Source organism: Heterocephalus glaber, unplaced genomic scaffold (assembly GCF_053883595.1).
Source record: "Heterocephalus glaber isolate CG9 unplaced genomic scaffold, H.glaber_assembly_v1.0 deba00001457, whole genome shotgun sequence".
Lineage (NCBI taxonomy): Eukaryota > Metazoa > Chordata > Mammalia > Rodentia > Bathyergidae > Heterocephalus > Heterocephalus glaber.
The window spans coordinates 25,400,946-25,423,603 of NW_028258305.1; the positions used below are offsets into that span (position 1 = coordinate 25,400,946).

At 46.4% G+C, this 22,658-nt stretch overlaps 1 protein-coding gene and 1 long non-coding RNA gene across 32 annotated transcripts in view; one reads left to right on the forward strand and one right to left on the reverse strand.

Moving 5' to 3' along the window:
• Positions 1–22,658, forward strand: part of LOC147826996 (tRNA (32-2'-O)-methyltransferase regulator THADA-like) — a 191,415-nt gene that overhangs the window by 142,307 nt on the left and 26,450 nt on the right. For all 5 annotated transcript variants that reach the window (XM_087216443.1, XM_087216445.1, XM_087216444.1 and 2 more), the window contains 2 exons: positions 4,129–4,282; positions 6,863–6,994. In XM_087216443.1, the coding sequence (XP_087072569.1) occupies positions 4,129–4,282; positions 6,863–6,994 (286 nt within the window). The remainder of the gene's footprint in view (positions 1–4,128; positions 4,283–6,862; positions 6,995–22,658) is intronic.
• The window catches only part of LOC106008919 (uncharacterized), a 52,994-nt gene continuing 30,690 nt past the window's right edge, over positions 355–22,658 (reverse strand). For 15 of the 27 annotated variants that reach the window (XR_015453169.1, XR_015453159.1, XR_015453166.1 and 12 more), the window contains 2 exons: positions 21,856–21,949; positions 355–19,889 (listed from right to left, as the gene is read on the reverse strand). This is a non-coding gene — a long non-coding RNA (uncharacterized LOC106008919). Of the gene's footprint in view, positions 21,950–22,658 lie in introns of all 27 variants that reach the window. The other 12 variants (XR_015453168.1, XR_015453153.1, XR_015453154.1 and 9 more) reach the window with 12 other exon arrangements.

Here is a 22,658-nt window from a genome sequence, read left to right on the forward strand (position 1 = left end):
TTAACACACAAAGCCATTGTTCTTTCCCCATTTTTGTAGCGAGACTCTATTTAAAGAGGAATAAGCATGTCAGTTCCAGGAATATTCAGAATTATAACCTAGCAAACTGAGTATGAAAATAAATAGCACAGGCTTAAATATTCCCCCAGTGTGTGACCCAGCTGGCTCCTAATGGAGTCCCAGGTGTGCCCACCTATTCCCCGTATCCTTTGAGGGTAAAGTGGACCTAAAGTAAGCAAATCAGCTTCCTGAGAAGATACTATAAGACAAATACAGGTACTCTGAGATGCATACAAGAAAGATATGCTACCATTACAGAATAGTAAGTAGGAAATGGCCAATACTGCAATAAAATTACACGTTCAAGTTTTTTTATTTTTGTTTCTGTTTTGTTTTGTTTGTTCATTGATTCGTTGTGGTACAGAGGATTTGCAAGTAGCTGGGATCACAGACATACACACTATGTTGGGCTATATTGAAAGATACTGATTGATTATGCATTCCACACTGTGAAAGTGCTAACATAATGTGGGGGATTTGGAGCTCTTAAATTATCCTAGCTCTGGGGCTGGGGATTTAGCTCAGTGGTTTTGCCGCCTGCTGCGCAAGCACAAGGACCCAAGTTTGATCCCCAGTACAAAAAATATATATATATATGGTGAATGTTTCTTCTTTGGGCTGGGGATTTAGCTCAGTGGCACCATGCCTGCCTCACAAGCACAAGGTCCTGAGTTCGATCCCTGGTACCGGAAAAAAAAAATTATCCTAGCTCTGAGGTAGTTAACCAAAGATGAACGGAGATCAGAGATACAGTCTAAGGAAAGACAGAGACCATCAGATCATTACATTAAATTCTCTAGTGAGGCTCTGGGAGATGTGGAGGAAGTGTCTCAGAGCTGAGGAAAACTTCTTTGTGGTACTGGGGATTGAACCCAGGACCTTCACACTGAGCTACATCCCCATCCTTTTTTTATATTTTGAGACAGGGTCTTGCTAAATCACTGAGTTGCTCAGGCTGGGCTTGAATTGGTAACGCTCTTGCTTCAGTGAGACTTTAGTGAGACCATGTCTCAAAAATAAAAAATTTTTGGCCAGGCATGTTACCCTGTAACTTTAGCACTCAGGAGGCTGAGGGAGGAGGATTGCCCTGCATTCAAGGCCAGACTGGATTACATAGGGAGACCCTGTCTCAAAAAAACAAAAACAAAACATTTTAAAAAATAGAAACTTTAAAAAGAACTAGCAATGTAGCTCAGTGCAAAGGCCCTGGGTTCAATCCCTGGCACCAAAAAAAAACCAAAAAAAAGTGCTTGAATGAAGTGTTATTTAATGAAAATTGGAGTTTTCTAGGGAGAGAAAAACTGACAAAACTATAGAGAAACACATGAAAGAAGTTCCTAGGGAAACTTGGATTTCCTTGGGAGTTAGCATCTTTCCCAGGGTCTGTGGTGCTTATCAGGTGAGTAGTCCATAGGTGACCAGAGGAATCAGGAGGCACATTCTGAAGAGGCTCACTAAGTGGAGGAAATGTCTTGGTTTGTTGTCTTCTGCTGCCATAATAGAATACCAAAGACTGAGCAGTTGAATAAAAAAGAAATGTATTTCTCATGGTTCTAGAGGCTTGTGAAGACCAAAAGCACACACCAGTGTCGATGAGGTCCTTCTTGCTGCCTTGGGGCATCACACGGCAAGCGAGCATGTGAAAAGGAAAGAGAGAGACAGAATGAGACAGACCTGGATGGAGAGAGAGCTGGCTTTGATTACAGAGCCGCTCCCACCATAACTGACTGACTCTGGAGATAATGGCACTTATCCATCCAAGTCATGAGCACTCCACCCTCATGACCTAATCACCTCTCAGAGGTTTCATCTCCCATATAATATTGTCACAGCAGCAATTAAATTATAACATGACTCTGTGAGAGAACAAATGATAACAGGACATAAAGTACTTCTGAAACAAAAAAATCCCCTTTCTAGAAAAAGGGGGAGGGGAATATAGAAGTTGGAAACAATCCAAATGTCAGTCAATTTAGAGTGAAAAATTATTTAGCCATAAAATGTTATGTGGTACTGACTCATCCTTACAGCATGGATGAACCTTGAAAACCTTAATCTAAGTTAAAGAAGCCAGTGACAAAAGAGCACATGTCATATGATCCCATTTATTTTAGATGTCCAGACGAGGCAATCCATAGGAATAGAAAGGAGACTAGTGGTTATTTAGGGCTGAGGGAATGGGAAAATGGAGGAGTGATAGCTAAGTGGGTCTAGGGTTTCTCTTTGTGGTGATGAAAATGTTCCAAAATTGTCTGTTGGAAGAGATGTAGGTAACGTTTACTGATTTGAACACTACTCAATATGTACTTATATTAAAACATCACATGTGATGTGCCCCATAAACATCCACAGTTTTCATGTATCCATTAAAAATGGTTTTAAATGTTTTTTAAAAAGCAAGTTAGGCTTGGGGATATAGCTCAGAGGTAGAGAACTTGCCTAGCATGTGCAAGGCCCTGGGTTTGATTCATAGCACTGCAAGGAAAAGAAAGTAAATTATTTCCAAAATCATGTGAATAAAAATCATCTAAAACAAAGCAAGCTTGGGCCAGGGATTTAGCTCAGTGGTTCTGCTGCCTGCCTCACAAGCGCAAGGACCTGAGTTTGATCCCCAGTACCAAAAAATAAATAAAACAAAGCAAGCTTAAAAAATAAATAAAAAGCAGAGTATAAAATAATAATAATAAATTTGTGATGACAGTTGCATAGACCAAAATCCAGTTACTTTTCCACTTTAAGTGGGTGAATTGTGTGGTATGTGAATTACCATTTCAATAAAACTCTTACTCTTAAAAAGAAAATGGGTATGTTTCAACCTGTTAGGATGCTGCTTTTAAATATGAAAACAAATTCATGCATTTCGTGGCTTGAACCAGATAGATGGAAGCTGTCCAACACAGACACAGCGGTTTGGCAGTGCTGGCCCAGGGCCTTCTCCTCTGTGGTTCTGCAGTCCTCAACATGTGGCCTCCACCTTGTGATCCCAGGGTTAGCTCCAGCACCCACCATCAGTTTGCCCTGTTCAGCAAGCAAGAGAGGGAAACCCAGGAGGCAGAGATCTCGGCCATTTCCTAAGGCACATCCCAGTGACAACCCAGGCGAATACATTCACATGTTGCTTCCCCATGTGAGGGAGGCTGGGAAATGTAGTCCTTAGCTGGGTGCCCACAGACCCAGTGAAAAACCTGGGTTTCTATTACTCAAGATACCAAGAATTTCTGGTTATTGTGGACAAGTTATTTGTAGTCTTCCCCACAGTCTAGTCTTCACTGAAGCTGTCAAATACAAAGTGTGATCATAATATATGGTGAATGTTTACATTTTAAAAACTTATTATGGTCCATCTCAGAATACTTCTCCTTTTATCCCATCATTCTTGCCACTTTCTGAAGCAGTTTTTGAAGTCTGCTTTTGGGAATGTCCTTACTAGGTGTGATCAAAAGTACAATGAATGCTGCTGTCAAGTGCCGTCCAGCTGAAAGGCAGGCTTACAAAAACACTAGTGAGTCTTCTTCCACCTTATTCATCAGACCTGGCACTGAGTAACTTCTGGCTCTTCCCCAGAGTCAAAATGACAATGAAAGGTGAATGTTTTGAACGGCTTTGGGACAGTGAGACAGCCATGACAGTGCAACTAAAGAAACTCAAGAAAGTGAACTTCTAGAACTGCTTCAGAAAGTTACAAGAACAATGGGATAAGTCTGTTCAAAGCAAAGGGGGGTATTTTGAAGGGGATTAATAGCAATGTGTCTTTTATTATAATAAATTTTTTTAAATATTCACCATATTTTTCAATTGTTCCCATACACCAGTGTTGTGATCGCCTGATATGCACAGAAAAGACTCAAGGAGCCTACTCTTTAGTGACTCTGTACTTCCAAAAGGCAAATCAGATATTCCTCATGGGCCTTGTTTATTTCACCTAGTTGGGATAGAAAAGTAACTAAAAACCTTCTTCCCGCCAAGGTAGAGCTGATTTGCAGGCATAGTTTGGTGTACCTCCTCCCTCCCCTGTGTCGGCCCCTGGTTGCATCTCAGGTCTGTTGATAGGTACCTCTGTGCTTTCAGAACAGAGACTTGCTAGCTCCCCTGCTGAAGCAGTGGGTGCAGTTGGTCATCTTGTCCTGCGGAGACCATCTTCCCACAGAGTCTAGGCTGGCTGCTGCTGAGGTCCTCACCAGCGTCACACCACTGGTCCTCACCAACCCCTATCCAGTTCTTGGTAAGTGTGCTGAGGGTAGAGCCCATTGTACCAAACTCGCTAACAGCATAAACAGATACTCTAGACCAGTGGTGGCAAACCTACGGCCCGCATGCCACAGCAGGATGTTTGTTATGATTGAAAGCTCTAAAAAGTTTGCCATCATTGCTCTAGACTAAATGAGAAGAGAAGAGAAGGTGACAGCTGGTAGCGTGCCCCATGCCTTTACACCTTTCTCATAGAGTCTTGCCTTTGTTCAGACCCTTATTTTTCACCAGCAGTCTGTTAGTTTCTTTCAGTCTTACCCAAATAGCCTCTGTAGTCTTTCTGAAATGTATATGTCATCATTTTAGGTCATGCTAAAAATATTGGAAGAGGTTCCCTTTGCCTTGGGGATGGAATCCAAACACCCTTTCACTCTGCTCACGACCCTTTCTGGTTCCTCGTGGCCACCCCTGTTCATCATCCACCACTCCCAGCACAGGCCTATTGTGTCATCAGTAGGGAACAGTTCTCTGTAAACAAACCACTGCTTCACTAACTTTTATTTGTCTTATAAGACTCAGCCCATCCATCCCCTCTTCCAGGAAGCTTGTTGCATTAATCTAAGTGAGAAATAAATGGGTCAGTGTGAAGCTGTGGCAATGAGGAAGAAGGGAAGACAGGCTCAAAGACACTAGGGAAGTGGCAGTCAGGACCTAACCCTGCCCTCTCTCACCATGTTAACCCCATATTGTGGTGCACTGGTTCTCTCCCCATCTGTCAGCAGACTTCTGGTTTTTTCTTTAGCATTCCATTCCTCAAAAATAAGACATGATCGCCTCCAAAGAACATTCAATAGAGTTATGGAGAAAGATTTCTATAATAAAAGACAGGATTTTTTTTATATGGTGAGATCCAAATTTTCAGTGTTGGAGGAGTTCAGACTTTTGAAGTGTCTCATCTCCCTGGATCCCTCTGGGAAACATTTTCTTTGATATTCTTTCACTTTTAGTAACTTCCCACCCAAGCAGAAATTGAGAGGGCACTTCCTTGTGATGTGATCTAATATTGGAGCTGGGGGAATAAGAGCAAAGGCTTACAAACTTTGGTCAAGCCAGGTGCAGTGGCACACGCTTATAGTCCCAGCTCCTTGGGAGGCTGAGGCAGGAGGACTAGTTGAACTCAGGTGGTTAAGACCAGCTTGGGAGACATACCAAGACCCAGTCTTACAACAAAACAAAACAAAACAAAAAAATTCTTGGTCAGACTTCTTCAGTAAGGCCATATTGCAACATGTTTTCTGAGCAACTCTGGCCGCTCTAACTTAAGTTTACAACAGGAAAAATGTATGTAGAATAAACTGGAATTCCCATGTAGAAATGAAAAACCATTGATTCATAATTAATTGGTGGTGCTGGCAACAGCTTTATAAAAATGATAAAGGAAGTCAGATGTGGTAGTGAGGCAGGAAGATCATAACCCAGCCTGGGCAATTTAGCAACTTAGTGAGATCCTGTCTCAAAATAAAAAATAAAAGGACTAGGGCTGTAGCTCAGTGCAATCCCCAATACTGTGGGGAAAAATTATAATGAAGGAGATCAGTTGTGGCTGATGGTGCATGAGAATATGAAAAACATACTGAGTGACAGATGACATCAAAGTGCATAGAGACAGGATGAAATGGACAAAAGAGGGGAGGATTTGAGAGGTATAAATGACTGTGTTAAAAAGGAAAATGTTGAGAAAGGAAAGTAGGCAACCTTAGAGAGCAGTTAAAAAGGATGGATTCTCAAAGACTGCATAAAATTTAAAGGCAGATCTGGGACAGAAAGGAAAGGACAAAATGCCAAATGAAGGCTTTACTATTCTTGGCTTGACCAAAGCACAAGTGGCTGATAGCAGAGGAGGAGAGTAGGCGACAAAGATCAAATGGATGAGGTGCCCGGTGCTAATCTGGGTGGTGCCCTGCCACAGCCCTCCACTGAGAGGGAGGCTCTCCTCTCTCTGCGAGCCTGAGCCACCCTGCTGTGTGATAGGGGTGTCCTGTCTGTGAAGCCAGGACACCCCTACACACATGCCGTGACATCCGTCCCAGGTATAGCAGTACCTTATCATCTCCCCCACCCCATTTTTGTTGGTGACTACTAATGGGGTCTGTTCCAGACTCTGCATTCCTGGGGCAGATGCTGCCTTTCTTGTTTGTTACCTGCAGCAGCACTTAGCACAGGACAACTAGCAGAGCCAGTGCCCTTGGATAACTGCAGCAGATAATGGACCCCCATGTACATGTGACACAGGCTGGTGCCTTATACCTGGGCTCTTCCCCTTCTTTGATTTTTCCCCTAAAGCATAACCTTGATTGATATTTGGCTTTCCCAGAAGCTGACACTATCACTCTGCTCCACACTGGGCCAGTTTCTGCAAAGCACAAAGTTTCATGCTTGAGAACCATGACACCAGGAGAGCTGGGCCCAGGACCTTTGTTAGCCAGTGTTCAGAAACAGAGGAATGGCTGAGCTTACCCAGGGCTGCACTGAGTCCTGCAACATGGACTCAAAGCAGGATCTGTACCTCCTTGTCAACCACACTCTGGGTGATTTGAATTCCTTTTGGTCTTAGACTTACAGGACACACTTGCTCTCTGGAGATGTGTCCTCATCCTCCTACAGAGTGAAGAGCAAGCCGTACGAGATGCAGCCACGGAAACCGTGACAACTGCCCTGTCACAGGAAAACACTTGCCAGACAACAGGTACCTGTTTTCATCCTTTGCATTATGTTACTGCTCCAGGACAGGGATCAGTGGACCTTTCTATGAAGAGCCAGATAGTGAATGTTTTAGGTTTTGTTGGCCAGCTCTACCATTTTAGTGGGAAAGCAGCCAAAAACAAAACAGCTGAGCATGGTGGTGCATGACTATAATCCCAGCTACTCAGAGACTGAGGCAGAGGGATCACAAGTTCAAGCCTAGCCTGGGCAACTTAGCAAGACCCTATCTCAAAATAAAAAATCAAAAGGGCTCTAGATGCAGCTCAGTGAGAGAGCACCCCTGGGTTCAAGCCCCAGTACCACAAAACAGCAAACAAAAACAGGTAAACAAATGGGCTAATGTGTTCCAATAAAACTTTATTTATAAGAATAGACGTCTTCCCAGATTTGATCTACTAGCCATAATTTGCTGGCAGACATCCTAGAGAAAAATGGTTTTCAAAAGTAGAAATTTAACAAGCAGTGTTTGATCTTTTGTTGATTACATAGTCATCTGTTTTAAATATGGCTAAGTCTTGATTCTCTGTGTGGTTACATAACCCAAGAATAACAGATGCATCGTTTTGTTCCTGCATGAATGTTTGCCTGTGACAGGATCATGACCATGTACAAGTTTGGTTTCTTGTCTTTGTGGCCTGGCTGTGGGTTTAGTAAGGACATTAAAACCCAAGAATCAGGACAGGTGTAGAAAACAGAGCCAGGGGTTCTGAACTCAGATCCACAATATGAGCTGTCACAGCCCTGGGTTGTGGGGCTGTCTTGTATGCTGCAGAAGGGAACCTGCCTGAGAGTAGAAAATGGGCTGCCAGAGGGAAGGGACAAGAAACAGGTGTAGCACAAGCACAGTCAGCCCTCTGCCCAGTGGCCATCTAGAGAGTGACAGTGTTGGAGGATGCCCCATGCCTAAGCTTGAGTGTCCAGAGAGGTGTCCAGGTTGCCCAGGCAGTGAGAAGGAAGAACACCGCTCTGAGGCAGGCTCACAAACTGAGCAAAGAAGTTCCCAACAGACAGCTGGCTGGGAGAGGAAGTAGCCAGCCAGTGTTCGTAACTGACTCAGAGTCCCCATCCCGGTGGTGGGGGTGGGGAAGGATGCTCACTGAGCCAGTGCAAGCGCTGCACTCCTGGAGGGACACTGGGATATGGTACTGTCCTGGTGTCTGAGTCTCCAGCCGTAATGGTCGGTCTGCTTTTAAGAAGCTAGTTTTGCATAATCTGTAAGTGATTCTGCTCTAGGACCAGGTTAGCCTCTTCATGGGAAGACACATGAACAGTGCTACAAGGGATGTACATGCCATTTTGTGCCCACCTCAGCCCCTAACCAGACTTCTCCATATCCAAAATTCTGCTCTTATTGGTGCATTCCTTTTTCTAATTGCTGGCTTTCCTCAAAAGAATACTAGGAGCACCTGGCCAAGTACTCAGTAAATTGTTAGTGGAATATAATAGTAGATTTCCCCAAGGCCCTCTCCACCAAAGATAGGAAAGAGAATTTCATAGTGAGTTCACAAGTGAATTTCTTCCCTTAACCTTTAATATATAGCCTTTGCCCTACAACTTTTATTTCTTTCAGAAGTTTTTCAAGTTAATTTTCAGTAAAAATGTATTGCCATGTTCTCCCTTCTTTTTTTTTTTTTTTTTTTTTTTTTTTTTTTTTAAGAAATAGATATCAGCTGGGCATGGTGGCACATGCCTGTAATCCCAGCACTCAGGTGAGTGAAGCAGGAGAATCACCAGGAGTTTGAGGCCAGCCTGGGTTATATAGTGAGTTTAAGGCCAGCCTAAACTACATAGCAAGACCATGTCTCAAAAAAAAAGGAAATAGGGCTGGGGAGTTAGCTCAGTGGTTCCACTGCCTGCCTCAAAAGCACAAGGTCCGAGTTTGGTCAAAAAAAAAAAAAAAATCAAAAAACAAACAAAATAGGAAATAGAAATCAATAATTCTAGATTGAGTGCCATCTGCATGTAAAACTCCACATGTGAAGCCTCTAAAAGGATTTAAAAATGCAAAATCCTGCTTATCTCGTTTTGTATTCCTCATCTTGGTCTTTAAAAAGGAGGTGAGATGTATGTGAAAAGGGAAAAAATTCTGTAACAACTAAATGCAATTTAGTTGGCCTAGATCCAGCACTCGTGGAGGAAAGCCCTACAGGAAACTATTAGAACCACGAGCCACGTTGGAATAGTGTCTATAGATTGAAATTGATATGACATTTCCTGAATTTGATAATTGTACTGTGATTTTGTAAGAGTATATTTTTTATTCTTAGAAAGTACACACTGAACTATTAAGGACAAAGAAACACAAAACCTGCAACTTACTTTCTGTGGTTCAGAAAAAATAAAACCATATGTGCGTGTAAATGTTAAACACGAGTTGCTAACTTGCATCTTTTCTGTTTGCATGAAATTATCTATTAAATGTTTTTTAGAAAAGCTATTTTTACTAGAAACGACCAATACAATAAATACTGATAGACTAATCTGATTGGTTTACCAGTAAATAATTAAGCCCTTAGGGTGATTTCCTTCCCATAAATTATATAAAAATATCTTGTCTCCCTCCCTTTTAAAAAAACTCATGTTGAGTGAATGTACCCAGAAAATCAAATTCCAGCTGGATCCCTGTAATTTTGAAGATGTTGGCAGTATCACCACACAATGGCACGTACTCCACATCCCAGTGCTGTCTGCTCCGCCTCTTAGTGATACCCAGAACCCCTGTGATGCAGCTCAATTTTCATAAGCGTAGAATACAAATCTTTCTACTGTAGACTGAAAGGTAGCTGAGGGTTAAAGATCACTCCTTGCTTTCTGGCTTTAGTTGGCTTGGCCAGCGGATGCTCCAGAGCAATATTGTCTTGTTCCAGCATATGTCAAGCTGGACCCAAAAGCTGGAGTTTCGGGGAACCTGGGAGCTGCTGGGACAACAGAGAGTGGACATGTGCAATCAGAAAGCAGGTGAGGCCAGGCAAGGGAGAGGAGCAAGAGATAAAACCAGGAAGGCAGGAATGACTTTGAGTACTAGGGCAGCAACCAGGTCTGTGGGCAATAGGAAGCTGCAGAGGGTTTTACTTACTTACTTACTTACTTATTTATTTATTTATTTATTTTTGTACCGGGGATCGAACTCAGGTCCTTGTACTTGTGCAGCAGGTGGTGAAACCACTGAGCTAAATCCCCGGCCCTGCAGAGGGTTTTAAATGATGTTACAAGGCACGCTGTGAAGGAGCTTTCGCCAGCAGCAGTGTGTGACGTGGGCCAGGGTTGGGGTGAGTGGGGAGAATCTTGGGGCAGGAAGAACAACTGGAAGCTTGGCAGCAGTCTTCAGGAGCCACCATCAGTGGCAAAGGGACAGACGAGAGGATGGGGGAGCCTCAGTAGACCTGGGGTCTGCTGCTTGGGGGAGGTGCAAAAGAAGGAAAGCGTGCGATGACTTCAAAGCTTCACACTTGGAAGGCACACAGGACAAAGGTGTGGCCAGACCTCTGGCACTGACGTAGAGTTAGGCTGTGGCATTCCAGGAAATGATATTACCAGGAAGCAGGAAAGGCACTCAGACCACAAGGCATTGTGATCTGGGACACAGTATTCTTTAGGCTTTGGATAGATCAGCAGTGGAAATGAGTGGGCAAAGGGGGAACTTTATCTGTGGTGGGAACAGAATGAGGTGTCCAGGTTGTGTCCTGCCCTCTCCAGAATGCAGCCCAGCTAGCCAAGAGCCCCCGTCCCTCAGAGGACTGCTCAGGGGCCGGAATCCTGGCTCAAATCCATAAAGAGGCAAGCATCAAGTCACTGGATCACACTGCAAATCATTTCGCATACAGTTGGCTTTGAGGATAGATTTGTAGGAGGAATTGGTTAATGATTCTAGAAGACCTGGTGAAAATAGCTCCATACTCAAATAGCCCTCCTAGGGTGGGTGTTGTTCACATCTGTGCCCACTGGGTTCTCCTGCTGTCCTGCCCAGGTTTCACCCCGCCTGGGTCACCTGGAAGGTCACCAGAAAGTCCCGGCCTGCACACAGGTCTCTGTGCAGTACCACAGCTCCCTCTGCCTTTGCAAGTAAGGACTTAAGGGAGGCCCCACAGCAGCCCCCTCCCCACACTGCTCTGTGCCAGCCACAGAACACACAAAGGAACAGAAGAAATGGCCTTCCTAGGACTTGAGAATAAGGGAATGAAATCTGCAGCTAGGAAGAGTGTGTATGGCAGGAAGGAGTCCAGGAGAGGTCCCCCCTTTCTCCTTTCTCTCAAGTCTTGAAACACACAGAAAATTGCTCTAGTTCAAGGGCAGGAGACACTGGGCCTTCTCTACAGCTCTGTCCCATCTCAGCTGAGTAGTTCACTTGTACCTGTTTTACATGCCATAGTGCATTTGAACAGGGGCCTCCGTGTGGGCACCAAACCACCTGGACAGTATTCATGTGCTCTTGTTGATACAAAACAGAAGAGAAGGTGTTTAATGAGGACTTCTGAAGAACTCCAGGGCTCATACCTCAGGTCAGTGTTTTGGGTTCGAGAAAGGTGACTTCTCTTTAGAAGCTTTCCTATAGAAAAAAAAATATGAAAGACTTGTAAGAGGGAGAGAAGGAGGGAGGGGACAGAGATACAGTCAGTCAGACAGACAGACCAAACTCTGGATCTTCTCCTTGGAGTATGAGCCTCTAGTAATCCTCCCCACCCCCACATAGGTCCCTAAGCCACAAAAAGTCAGGTACACTTCTCACCCTGCCACATAGGACAGGACTGCTTGGTGGTGATGTGTTCAGTCCCACCTGCTCTACAACCCCTCTGCCGACCAGCATCTCCCCTCACTCAGCCCCACAGCCACCTCTTCTCAGTGTATCATTCCACATAACCCTTGTTTTCCTAGTCCTTTATGATTTTCTCTTTCGTGTGCTATATAGTTTTGTCTCCCTAGCTAGCCCGTGTCTTCTGTTAGGTTTATACAGTAGTGGGTGTTGTACAATTTGTGTTGATGGCTCCATCTTTAACTCCAGTCAATCCCTGACTCCGTAAGGAGATTGGGGTACCCTCTGCAATAAGAGAGTTCTAGAACAGGCAGACTCTCCTGATGGAACCAGCTCAGGGCACCTTGCATAATTACTACGAGCTTATTGCCTGGGTCTCGTGGGCTACGCATTTCCAGTCCTGTGGTATTTGGACCTTCGTCACTCTTACCTCTGCGGTCTGGGTCTCAGAGGGAGCCAGCCTGGGGCTGCAAGGGCCATGACCATGGGTTAACTGGAGACACCAAAGGGGCCTCTTGAGCGTGCCACAGTGACCCAGAGAGAATCTGAAATCGTGATGAAGCTCGGTGGAGAGGAGAAATGTGAACGCGATGTTCAGAACTGGAGCTTTGGGTCAGAGCACAGAGCTGTAGCCAGGTGGCGTGGGGAAGCTGAGCCCCGGCAGTCATGTAGCCCAGCACACAGCCTCAGAGGAAAGACCAGCACTTGCCAGCTCTCCCCCAAGTGGGTTTCTCCCACCCATGCCCCTGCTACCCTCACACTGACACACGTGCACCACTGTCACCCACCGTGACCTAGCCTGTGAGCCAGCGTGAAAGCATGAGAGCTTCTCACAAGCTCAGCCCTTGAGCAAGTGGGGAGGGAGGCCTGGGAGGAAAGATAGGGAGTACCGGGTCACTGTGACATTTTAGAGGCAGCTTAGCCAGCAAAGCCTCAGGCCTGTGGGGATTTGCTCTGTGTCACAGAGGGTCACACCCTGGAACCTCAAAGGCTGCCCACCAGCTCTGTTCCATTCCCACCAGCCCCCAGGATCGCCCAGAGGACTGTCCGAGCATCGCCTCTTCCCTGCCTCTGCTTTCCCATAGGTTCTTTCCTGATCAACTCAGATGCACAGACCTCAAAATGGCTTTCTCATTCTGAGGTGCCACAGGCCCTGTTCTGCGAATGTATTCAAACGAAGAGGTACCAATACCAGTAGGAACCACTCTGCTAGGATGTGCACTCCAACGAGCCTCCCAGTCAGACCTGAATACCTCTTCAGACTATTTAAACATATCTGCCTCCGTGGAGTCTTTGTACCTAATTTTAAAACCTAAATCATTTTCTGACTCATTCTTTCACTCCTACTTAGGTGGATCATGAGTTTTTCCTCTTACTATGATAGGTATAGAGTCAGAAGTGATCAGATCAAGGACATTCATTCATTCATTCATTCACTGGACAGATCTTTACGAAGTGCCAGTCTGTCAGGCCTAGCATCCAAGCCACCACCATCTCCCCTGTGCTTCTGCAGAACCTCTGCCCTGGTCTTCCTGCCTCTGTTGTCAGAGCCTGTGCTTTGTTGCCCATGTGGCTAATGATTCAAAAGCACTTCTTGAGCGTAAATCAGATAGTGTTGCTCTCCACTCACAACTTGTCTTCTTATCTGACTCAGAATAAAACCCAAACTCTCAGAGTCACACACAAAGCCCTCCCACCCTGGCCCAGCAGTTCCAGCCTTCTGGGAAGCCTCCAGTTTACCAGGTTCTCCTAGCCTTGGGGCCTTTGCACAAGCTGCTTGCTCTGCTGGGGCTCTCTTCCCTATCCCTGCATGGCTCACTCTGTACCATTACATCTTAGCTTCAGTGCCATTTGCACAGGGCCTACTTTTACCACCTAGACTACAGTAACCACCCCAGTTGTTTGCTGTCACTAACCTTTCTGCTTTATTCTTTGCCTAGTTTTCAGCTGTTTTGTTCACTACTGTATTCTGAGAACCTGGCATATAATAGGTGCTCAATAAAAATCACTGTTGGGTGGTCGGTGAATGAGTGAATAGAAAATGTATTAGTCAAAGTAGTTAAGCACAATAAGGAGGTTAGTATTTTTGGAGTTGTCCTGGTAAGGAGGGTAAGGATGGGACTGTGGATTCTGAGTAGTTATGAAATTGCCCTGAGTCCTAGTTATGGCAGATCATCTCAGCTACCTCTCCCCAGAAACAGCGATTCAATAAGGAACCAACTGAGCATCTGCTAAGACTGGGCACTGTGGCAGGTCTGGACCAACTCCATCTCTCCCTCATCACTCCCTCCTATCTCATGCAAGATGGAATTTCTTGAGCAAGGGTTTCACCCACAAGCACAGGGATGGCCTGGGGAAGCCAGCAGGGAGGCTTGGAGGGCAGCCCCTTCCTCCTGGCCTGTCTGACGGCTTCCTAACCTCTTCTCTCTCCAAGCAGACTAGTGGTAGGGTGGGGCCAGAGCACATCACCTCCGCCCCTCAGACACTCCTGTTCCACTGGCCCTCATGTACCCCTCCTCACTCTGCCAGACCCTTTACACCTTCCTCCATTCCAAAGATGAATAAGCATTGCTGGCATGGTGGCACACACCTGTGATTCCAGCACCTGGGAGGCTGAGGCAGGAGGATTGCCGTGAGTTCAAGGCCAACCTGGGCTACATAACAAGACTGTCTCACCCCCCAAGAAAACCTTACAAAGATGAATAGTCAGGCTGAGTTAGAGTGCTAGCCTATATGCACGGCCCTGGGTTCGCTCCCTAGCAATGCAGAAAAAAAATTTAAATGAAGATGAATAAGCCAAGGTTCAGAGAGTTAAAGTAATGGGCCCAAAGTCCTGTGGAAAAGAGTGTCATGGCCAGAGTTGAATGCTCAGATCCCGTGGTGACAAAGGCCTTGCTCTTTCGGCCCCCTAGGTCTGGACCTCAGAGCACAGGGGACAGTGCAGGTTTTCTAAAGCCACTATCATGTTTCAAAGAAGACTCTGAGTCATAACCCCAGAAAGGGGGTGGGGGCTGGGGAGGCACAGCAAGAGGAGAGCAGATGCCCTCCACCAGGGTTGCTGGTTCCTGTCCTACAGGTCCCTGCCTAGAAGAGTCATAAGAAGCTTGAGGAAGGAGGCAGAACTTCTGAACTACAGTTGGGGACCTGAAGCCCAGGGCAGATAAACGATCATCAGATCCCATGTGACACAGTACACAGCGCTTTGCTGTACTGCCCCCAAGCCTTGATTCACGTGGAGGAAGGGACAGAAGGATGGGGTGCCCACCAAGACTCGCCCAGACTCCTGGGTCGGCTGAGCTCAGGTCCGGAGAGGGCAGAGGCAATGCATGCTCCTTGGAAGGGCTTGGAGGGCCTCCAGCAGCATGGGGCAGGAAGCAGTGTTCTGTGAAGCACGCATCTACACCCTGAGTTTCCATCGCCTTGGTCTGCCCTGGGCCTCTGGGCTGTCTGGGTGTTTCTCCCTATTGTCAAGAGGGTACCAGCAAGGAAAGACAGGAAGTGAGGAGTTGAAGTCCTGGCTGGGTCTGTCCAGTGCAGGGAGGGCTGGCTGTCAAAGGAAGTAGTGTGTAGGAAGGAACATTATGTGCTTCCTCGTTCATTCCTTCAATTCATTCCTTCATTCCTTCAAGTCATGGAGCTCGATCAAGGTAGGCTATGTTCCCCACGCCTTCCCCACTTCCTACCAGCCACAGTGGGCTGTCACAGTGGGGCTCCAGCGGCCACAGCCATATTGTCTTTCCCATCTCACTGTTCCCAACGACCCTGGGCCCGACGTCCACCTGTGTCTCAGCAAGTGCATCACTGGCAGCTGGCTCCCGTGATGCAGAAGCAGATGCAAGTGAATGCTCCCATTTTCACCTGGGAGCAGGTCATAAGTGCCCATGAGTTCCCTGGCCCCGGCTCGCCCTTGTTGCGGGGGTGATGGGACTGTTTCCATGGCCTTCCAGTGACTAAGCCCCAGAGAGACGACAACAGGCTCCTTTTGAGGAAATGAGGGTCATTTTTGCATCATTTTGCCTCCACTCTTGCTGTCCCTGAAGGCCAAGCTCCCTGCCCCAAGTTGACTGACCTCAGTGGGTAGCAATAAGCCCACAGTCTGGGCCCAGGGCATCTGGTGCTGACCTGGCTAGCAGGGTGCTGTCGTCTCTTTCGTGAGGGCTTCCTCTCCTCATGGCCTCAGTGCCCCGCCCCTTGCCTTTTTAGTCCAGAACCTTGGCTCACCTCTGTGAGCACTGGGTCTCCTTTTTTTTTTTTTTTTTTTTTTTTTGGAGAGAGGGTCTCACTGTGTAGTTCAGGCTGACATTGAACTCACTATGTCACCCAGGCTGGCCTCGAACTCGAGGCTGTCCTCCTGCCTCAGCCTCCCAAGTGCTGGGATCACGTGTGCCCCACTACACCTGCCTTTAGGGTCTCTTTCACAATGGTGAGCTTTCTTCCTTATGGGCCCCCTGGTTCAGTTAGCAGGACTGAGGATCCTGCTGGCCAACATCTCTCCCTCAGTCACAATTTAAGGCCGACCCTTGGGGAACCCCCTTCCTGACATCTGTCCCTTGTCCACCCAAGTTCATTCACCTTCAGACTTCCTCCAGTTCCAACAGGCACATGGTTGTTAAACCCAGAAATGTCTGAGAAGTCCTGCAAGGCAGGGCAGTCAAGAACAGGCCACTGTGGGAGCCCTTCATTTTTCAGCTTCCTGCTGTTATCCAAGGAGGCCCAAAGTGTAACCTCATCCTACCCACCAAAAGCTCCAAATTCTGTTTTCAGATCTTGGAAGACATCCTTGTGGGTACACGACAGCCTGCCTTCCTATTTTCACTGCTCTTTTTGACTCAGAATCCACATGGCACAGCCCTTATAGGCAGAAAAACAGAATAGATGGTGACTCTGGTGGTGGCAGGGCATCACAAGGAGGGCCTTACCTCTGCCTGTGGTGGAACACGTGTGTACATGCAGAGAGCAGGCTGTGCTGAACCTGTGCACGCCTTTCCTGCTTCTCTGGAAAGAATACATGGCATGAGGTTGGACAGGAATGTACACATGTGCATCACGAGAACAGGATCTTAGGAGACAGGCCCTGGCCAGCTCATAGATGCCTCATGACAAGCAAAAGCAAGGAGTGTCCCGGTGTGTCTAAATGACCAGGGCCCCTTGCCATAGTGCAGTAATGGATCTGGTCAAAAGTACATTTCTGAGGGGCCGGGGATTTAGCCCAGTGGTTTCACCACCTGCTGTGCAAGCATAAGGACCCAAGTTCGATCCCCAGTACCAAAAATAAAAAAAGTACATTTCTGGGCCAGGGATTTAGCTCAGTGGCACCTATCCTGCCTTGCAAGCGCAAGGTCCCAAGTTCGATCCCTGGTACTGAGAAAAAAAAAAGTACATTTCCTGTGAGGTGGGTCTGCAGGACCATAATACCTCTTAATGGGGCAGGGCCATACATAGAAGAGACTGAAGAACGGAGAGATGGAAGGGAGGGCACTGGCAAAGTCACAGGAAGGACTCAAAAGTGAAGCAGTGGAGAGGAGAGTGCAGGTTATCGCTTCACATACCCTCTGTACGTCTCCCTGTAGCTGAGCTCCTGGACCCAGTAAGACCTCCAGTGCTGTCATCCTGTACAAATGTTGCTAGCTCCCAGGCCTCAGCATTCTCTGTCCTTGTCAGATCAACCCCGTTTGGCTCTCATTCTTCTATCCACACTACAATCTGTTTATTTGTTCTGAGACAAGGTCTTGCTGTATAGTACAGGCTGAGCTCAAACTTGCAGTCCTCCACCTTCAGCCACCCAAGTGATAGGATTATAGGCATGCACCGCCGCACTCATCCAGACCATAAACTTTTTAAGGGCAGAGGCTCCAGCAGGCCAGTTGTCATGTTACATTCTCAAGTGGTCACATCAGGCTGACACCTCTCTTCTGTAGCATAGTTTGGTTTTGGACATGAACATGGACCTGGGGTTTGAGGTAGGCAGCCCCCCTTGGGTCAGGGGGGTCTTCTTCCCACTCTCCCAGAAAGCCCTAGGGCCTCCAGTGACCCAGTAATGAGCCCGTAGTTCAAGAAAGGTTAGGATGGGTTGGTAGGGCTCCCTGGGGACCCCCAGTCCCATCATACCAGAAAATGAGACTCCTCTTTCTTTTAAAAGTCAGTTGAAGTATATTGGTTCTCCTTCAGGGTCTCTAAGGTATTGCTTTTTTCCAAAAAGGAAAAATACCATGTTTGGTCCCCCTCATCTGTGCCAGACTAGAGAACCTTTAAGAGGAAAACTCCCAAGAACCTACTTGGTCAAGGGTTGGCATGGGGAACGCAGTCAGGGAAATACACAGAACCTGATGTAAAAGATTCAGTTTGTTTGGAAAGGGGTTTGGGTTGGTTTTGGGTTTTGAGTTACAGCTTGGGTGTGTTCGGAGAAGCAGAATTGAGCAGCCCCCTTGACCTGTGGCATCCATGAGCTTCTTCAGCTTCTCCTGCCCAGGATGCACCCCTCAAAGACCACTCTCTTGGCAGGCAGCAGGAACACGGTCCTTCCTCCCAGAGTCAGGAGTGCTGCCACCTGAGTGCTCAGGGACACACTATACCAGCTGGCCGTGGGAATACTCAAGTTTTCAACTTGGTTACTCTGATTTCATTATTTCTCTGACCTCTATAACCAGCAGTGATTGAGGCTCTGATGGTGTATTTTTTTTTCATACTCTATTTTTGTACTTTGAAGCTGTGAGCTGTGGTTATGAAATGCACTCTCACAAACGTTGGCTCTGAACCCACAGGACCTAGGAAGTGATCCTACACTTGCCAGGCTGCACCCCACAAGCAGCCCTATCACTGCCCCAGCCCCACCCCACACTCCAGGAGGAACAGCGGGGACAGGAGTTGCTGTGAGTAAGAGCCTGGGCCAAACACAAGTGGGCTTCTGGCCAAGGATTTTAGATTTGACTCTTTTTAGATTTGACTTTTCTGCTGGCTTCCCAAGCACATGATGAGGGGGTCAGAGCCCTCACAAGCAGAATTCTCAGCCCCAGATGCAACATTCCTTTGTCTCCATACAGACTGTTGTCCCGAAGCCCCTCTTCCTCACCACCTGCAGGAGCTCGCAGCACCAGCTTGTTTCCTTCAGTACCACAAGCACTGAGCAGTGGTGAGTGCTTGTCATGGCCGCAGGACTGTAGCCCTCAGGCAGGCATACAAGGCCTCCGAAAGAGCCCCTCTCAGCCCCTCCCTCTAGCCTCTCGGTGTCTCCTTTCCCCATGCTCCTCCCTTCCTCCCAACCCAGAATAGATCTAGGAATCGCCTGATGTTTCCACCTTGGCTACAGACTTGGCCATAAATCTTAGACTGTTTTTCATCTTTGAAAAAGCCATTTCTATCAGCAAGTCATCATTCACATGTGAGGGGTAGGGAAAAGGTCACTAAACTTCAGACTTCAACTTCTCTTCACTCTATTTCCTAACATCCTCTCCCCAGAAACCACAGCATTTTTTTTCAAATGGGTCCCCAGTAGGCAGTAGGCAATATGTGCCTGGTGACACAGCCTGCTAGGCCCAAGGAAGCCACTTGGGGAGAAGGGGTGGAGAGTGAAGAGAGCAGGTTACCCAGGGGTGGGGTGGCTGCCTCTCACCCATGCAGGAAAATGGTCTCAGTCTCGGAGAACTGAAAACCCACTGTTCTTATTTTAGAGGGGTGGATTTGGTGGGTGGAGATTCGGGGAGACAAGAGTGATATTTATAACAAAAGCCTTGACTTAGCTGTTGCTATAAATTCAAAATGAAGAATACAGTATAAGGGCCGGGGATTTAGCTCAGTGGTTTTGCCGCCTGCTACGCTAGCGCAAAGACCCAAGTTCGATCCCCAGTACCCCCCCCAAAAAAAAAAAAAAAGAATACAGTATGCTGTAACTAATGGACTAGGACATACCTCAATTCTATTTCTCCTAGCTAAAAGAAAGACGAAGGGAAAGTGAATTTGGAGCAGATGGGAAGTGAAAGGGAGAGTGGGGTAGAGGGAAACAGATTGACAGGCAAGGTTGTGGCTCTTTCTGTCTTTCTGGTTCTCATCCTCCACATGTTGGCTTTTTGACCTCAGGCTTGTTCTCATGGTTACAAGGTGGCTGTTGAACCTCAGATGTCATCCCAGCCTTCTAGATAGGAAGAAAGGCAAGAATATAAATTTTTCTTATCATTCAGTTCTTTTTATCCACAAAGAAAAGCTATTCTCTCAGCCCCCAGCATGTGTCTGTGTGCTTCCTAGGCCAGGTCTCGGTACAGGGTCACCTGAGCTTGACACGGTGCCTCGGAGAGTATCATGCTGCAGAGAATGGGACCGGGCCAGATACCACCTGGAGCTGCGGGCGTCACCTCCCTGCACAACAGGAAGAAGGGGCTGGCTGCTGAGTGGACAGCTGAGGAATTGAGGGGAGAAAGGGGCGAGTGCCTTCTCAGGCAGGGAACTAGGGGGAAGACGGGAGGCTATAGGGAACGGAGCAAACACAAAAGCTAAAACTAGAGACAGCCAATAGCTGGGCTCTCTTCAAGGCCCTCACAGGATCTGAGCAGAGACATACAGAGGTGAAGACGCCTGACATGGAAGCAGGGAGGGGCACCAGTGCTCTCAGCAACAGGACTTTTTCACTCCCGTGTATGAATATAGGTCACCTGCAGATCTTGTCAAAGTGCGACCTGAGTCAGTAGTTGTAGTAGGGCATGAGATCTGCATTTCTTACCAACTCGCAGGTAACCCTGATGTGACTGACCCAGGGACCATATTTGGAGTAGCAAGACCTAAAGGATGCTCTTGGGAAACAAATGTTCAAGTATGTTTGTTAGGCATTTTCAAGTAACTGATTGTATGCCTGAAATAGGAATTCAGACTTACAGGAAAGTAAAAGAAAAAAAGGAACTTTTAGATTGAGCTTTTTTTTTTCTTTTTAAAGGCAAAATCTGATGTATCTTTTTGGGATCCTGATGTCTACATATAACAGAAAAGCCAGTGATTTGAACACAGTGGAGGAGCCCAACCTTAGTCATAAGGACCCCAGGCCCCAGGTGGCTCTGTCTTTCTCACTGTCCTGGCACGTGACTTCCGTCCTCAAGGTCACCTCTTGGTCCAGGATAGTTGCTACAGGCATTAGCCATACTGTCCTCATTGCTGAGGAGAACAGAGTTTGAACCCTCCCCCCTTTTAGGAACTCTCCCAAAGTTCCATGAAATATTTTGTTTATCTCTCACTGGCCACCACTTAATAACACGGCCATATTTAGCTGTAAGATGCAAAGCCATGTGCTCTTTAGTGCTGGGCACATTACCTAGAATTATCTTACTAAAGAAGCGGGGAACACATCCAACTGTATATCACTTTGATATTAGAGATTGCCTTAAATAACATGCAGTCCTTAGAAATAAAGAGATGTATAAAACTATTCCAGGCAAATAGCAACAAAAAGAAAGTAGGGATAGTGTTGTATATGATAGAAATAGGAGATGATCAAGGTAGGGTCTCACAAATCACATGGCTTATTGCCAAAGGGAATTTTCACAGGTTCAGGATGCTCAAGGAGAGAGCAGGCTGGGTGAGGGTTAGGCTGAGTGGTAGAGTTTTGCTCAACATACTCAAGGCCCTGGGTTCAGTTCCCCAGTGCTGGGGAAAAAAGGAGGGACAACATGAATGAACATCACAGGGAATATATTTAACAGATGAGGTACATTAACCACATAATTATTAAGGTCCGTTTGCTCAGTTGGGGTGGAAACAGGCCTCTATGGAAAGTAAGATGTGATTAAAGTTTGAGGTGCACCTTTATGGAGCAGTTCTTTGGAGAAGCCAGCCTGTCCTGTCCATCACAGTAGACATCAAAATGACATGTGAGGCCCTCCATGCTAGAAGGCAGTGTGGACTGGCAAGTCTGTAAGTTGCAAGGCTCACAAGCATCACCCTGTCATAGCTCGAGGTTCAGAGAAGCAGCTGACAGTGCAGCCTATCACAGGGTATGCTTTTAGTCTTGGGAGAAGCAGTCAGTCAACAGAAAGCAGCCTGCCACAGCCTGAGCTCTCAAAGTGATGGTGAAACCCTTATGTTTTGAAGTCCAGGGGTTGAGGTCAGAAACTCACATGCAGGGGCTCTGGTAAGTTTGATGTCGCTCCCTGAAGAAAGGGGGCGTTCACTCCAAGTCCTCACATGAAGTCTCATAAGATGTACGTCCCCCTGGAAGGGAGTGGAGAGGACACTCCAAAACCAAAACATCAAGTAGCGAGTAGCAAACCATGTAAGTGTGTGGAAGCATTCCAGTGCTACATAACTGGCTGTGACAGTATTACCAAGCGCATGAAATTTTTTTTTTTTTTTTTTTTTTGGTATCTGGGATCAAACTTTGGTCTTTCTGCTTTCGAGGCAGACGGCAGAACCACTGAGCTAAATCCCTGGCGAGCACATGAAAATTTAAGACAGTAAAGTGTGAAGATGAACAAGAGGGAAAGCATTGGATAATGATAAAAGGAATGACCCATAAAGAAGCTGTAACAGACACAAACCTCTATACATCAGGGAAAATAGCAACAAAATTTACCCAAAACAGTATAAGAAATGTTAGGAAAAATTATTAAAATTATAGTCATAGTGGGCCGGGGATTTAGCTCAGTGGTTTGGCCGCCTGCCTCACAAGCACAAGGTCCTGAGTTCAATCCCCGGTACCAAAAAAAAAAAAATTTACAGTCATAGTAGGATAATATAACCTACCTTTCTCAGAATATAAAAGGTCAAGTAGACAAAACATAGGGATTTGAATACCATATTTTAAAGCTTGGTTAGGTGTTACAAATAGAAAATAAACATCTATTTTAAATAGCTACATAACATTTACAAAAACTGGTCATATTTTAGGTCACCAAGAAAATTTCAATTCCATAAAATAGAA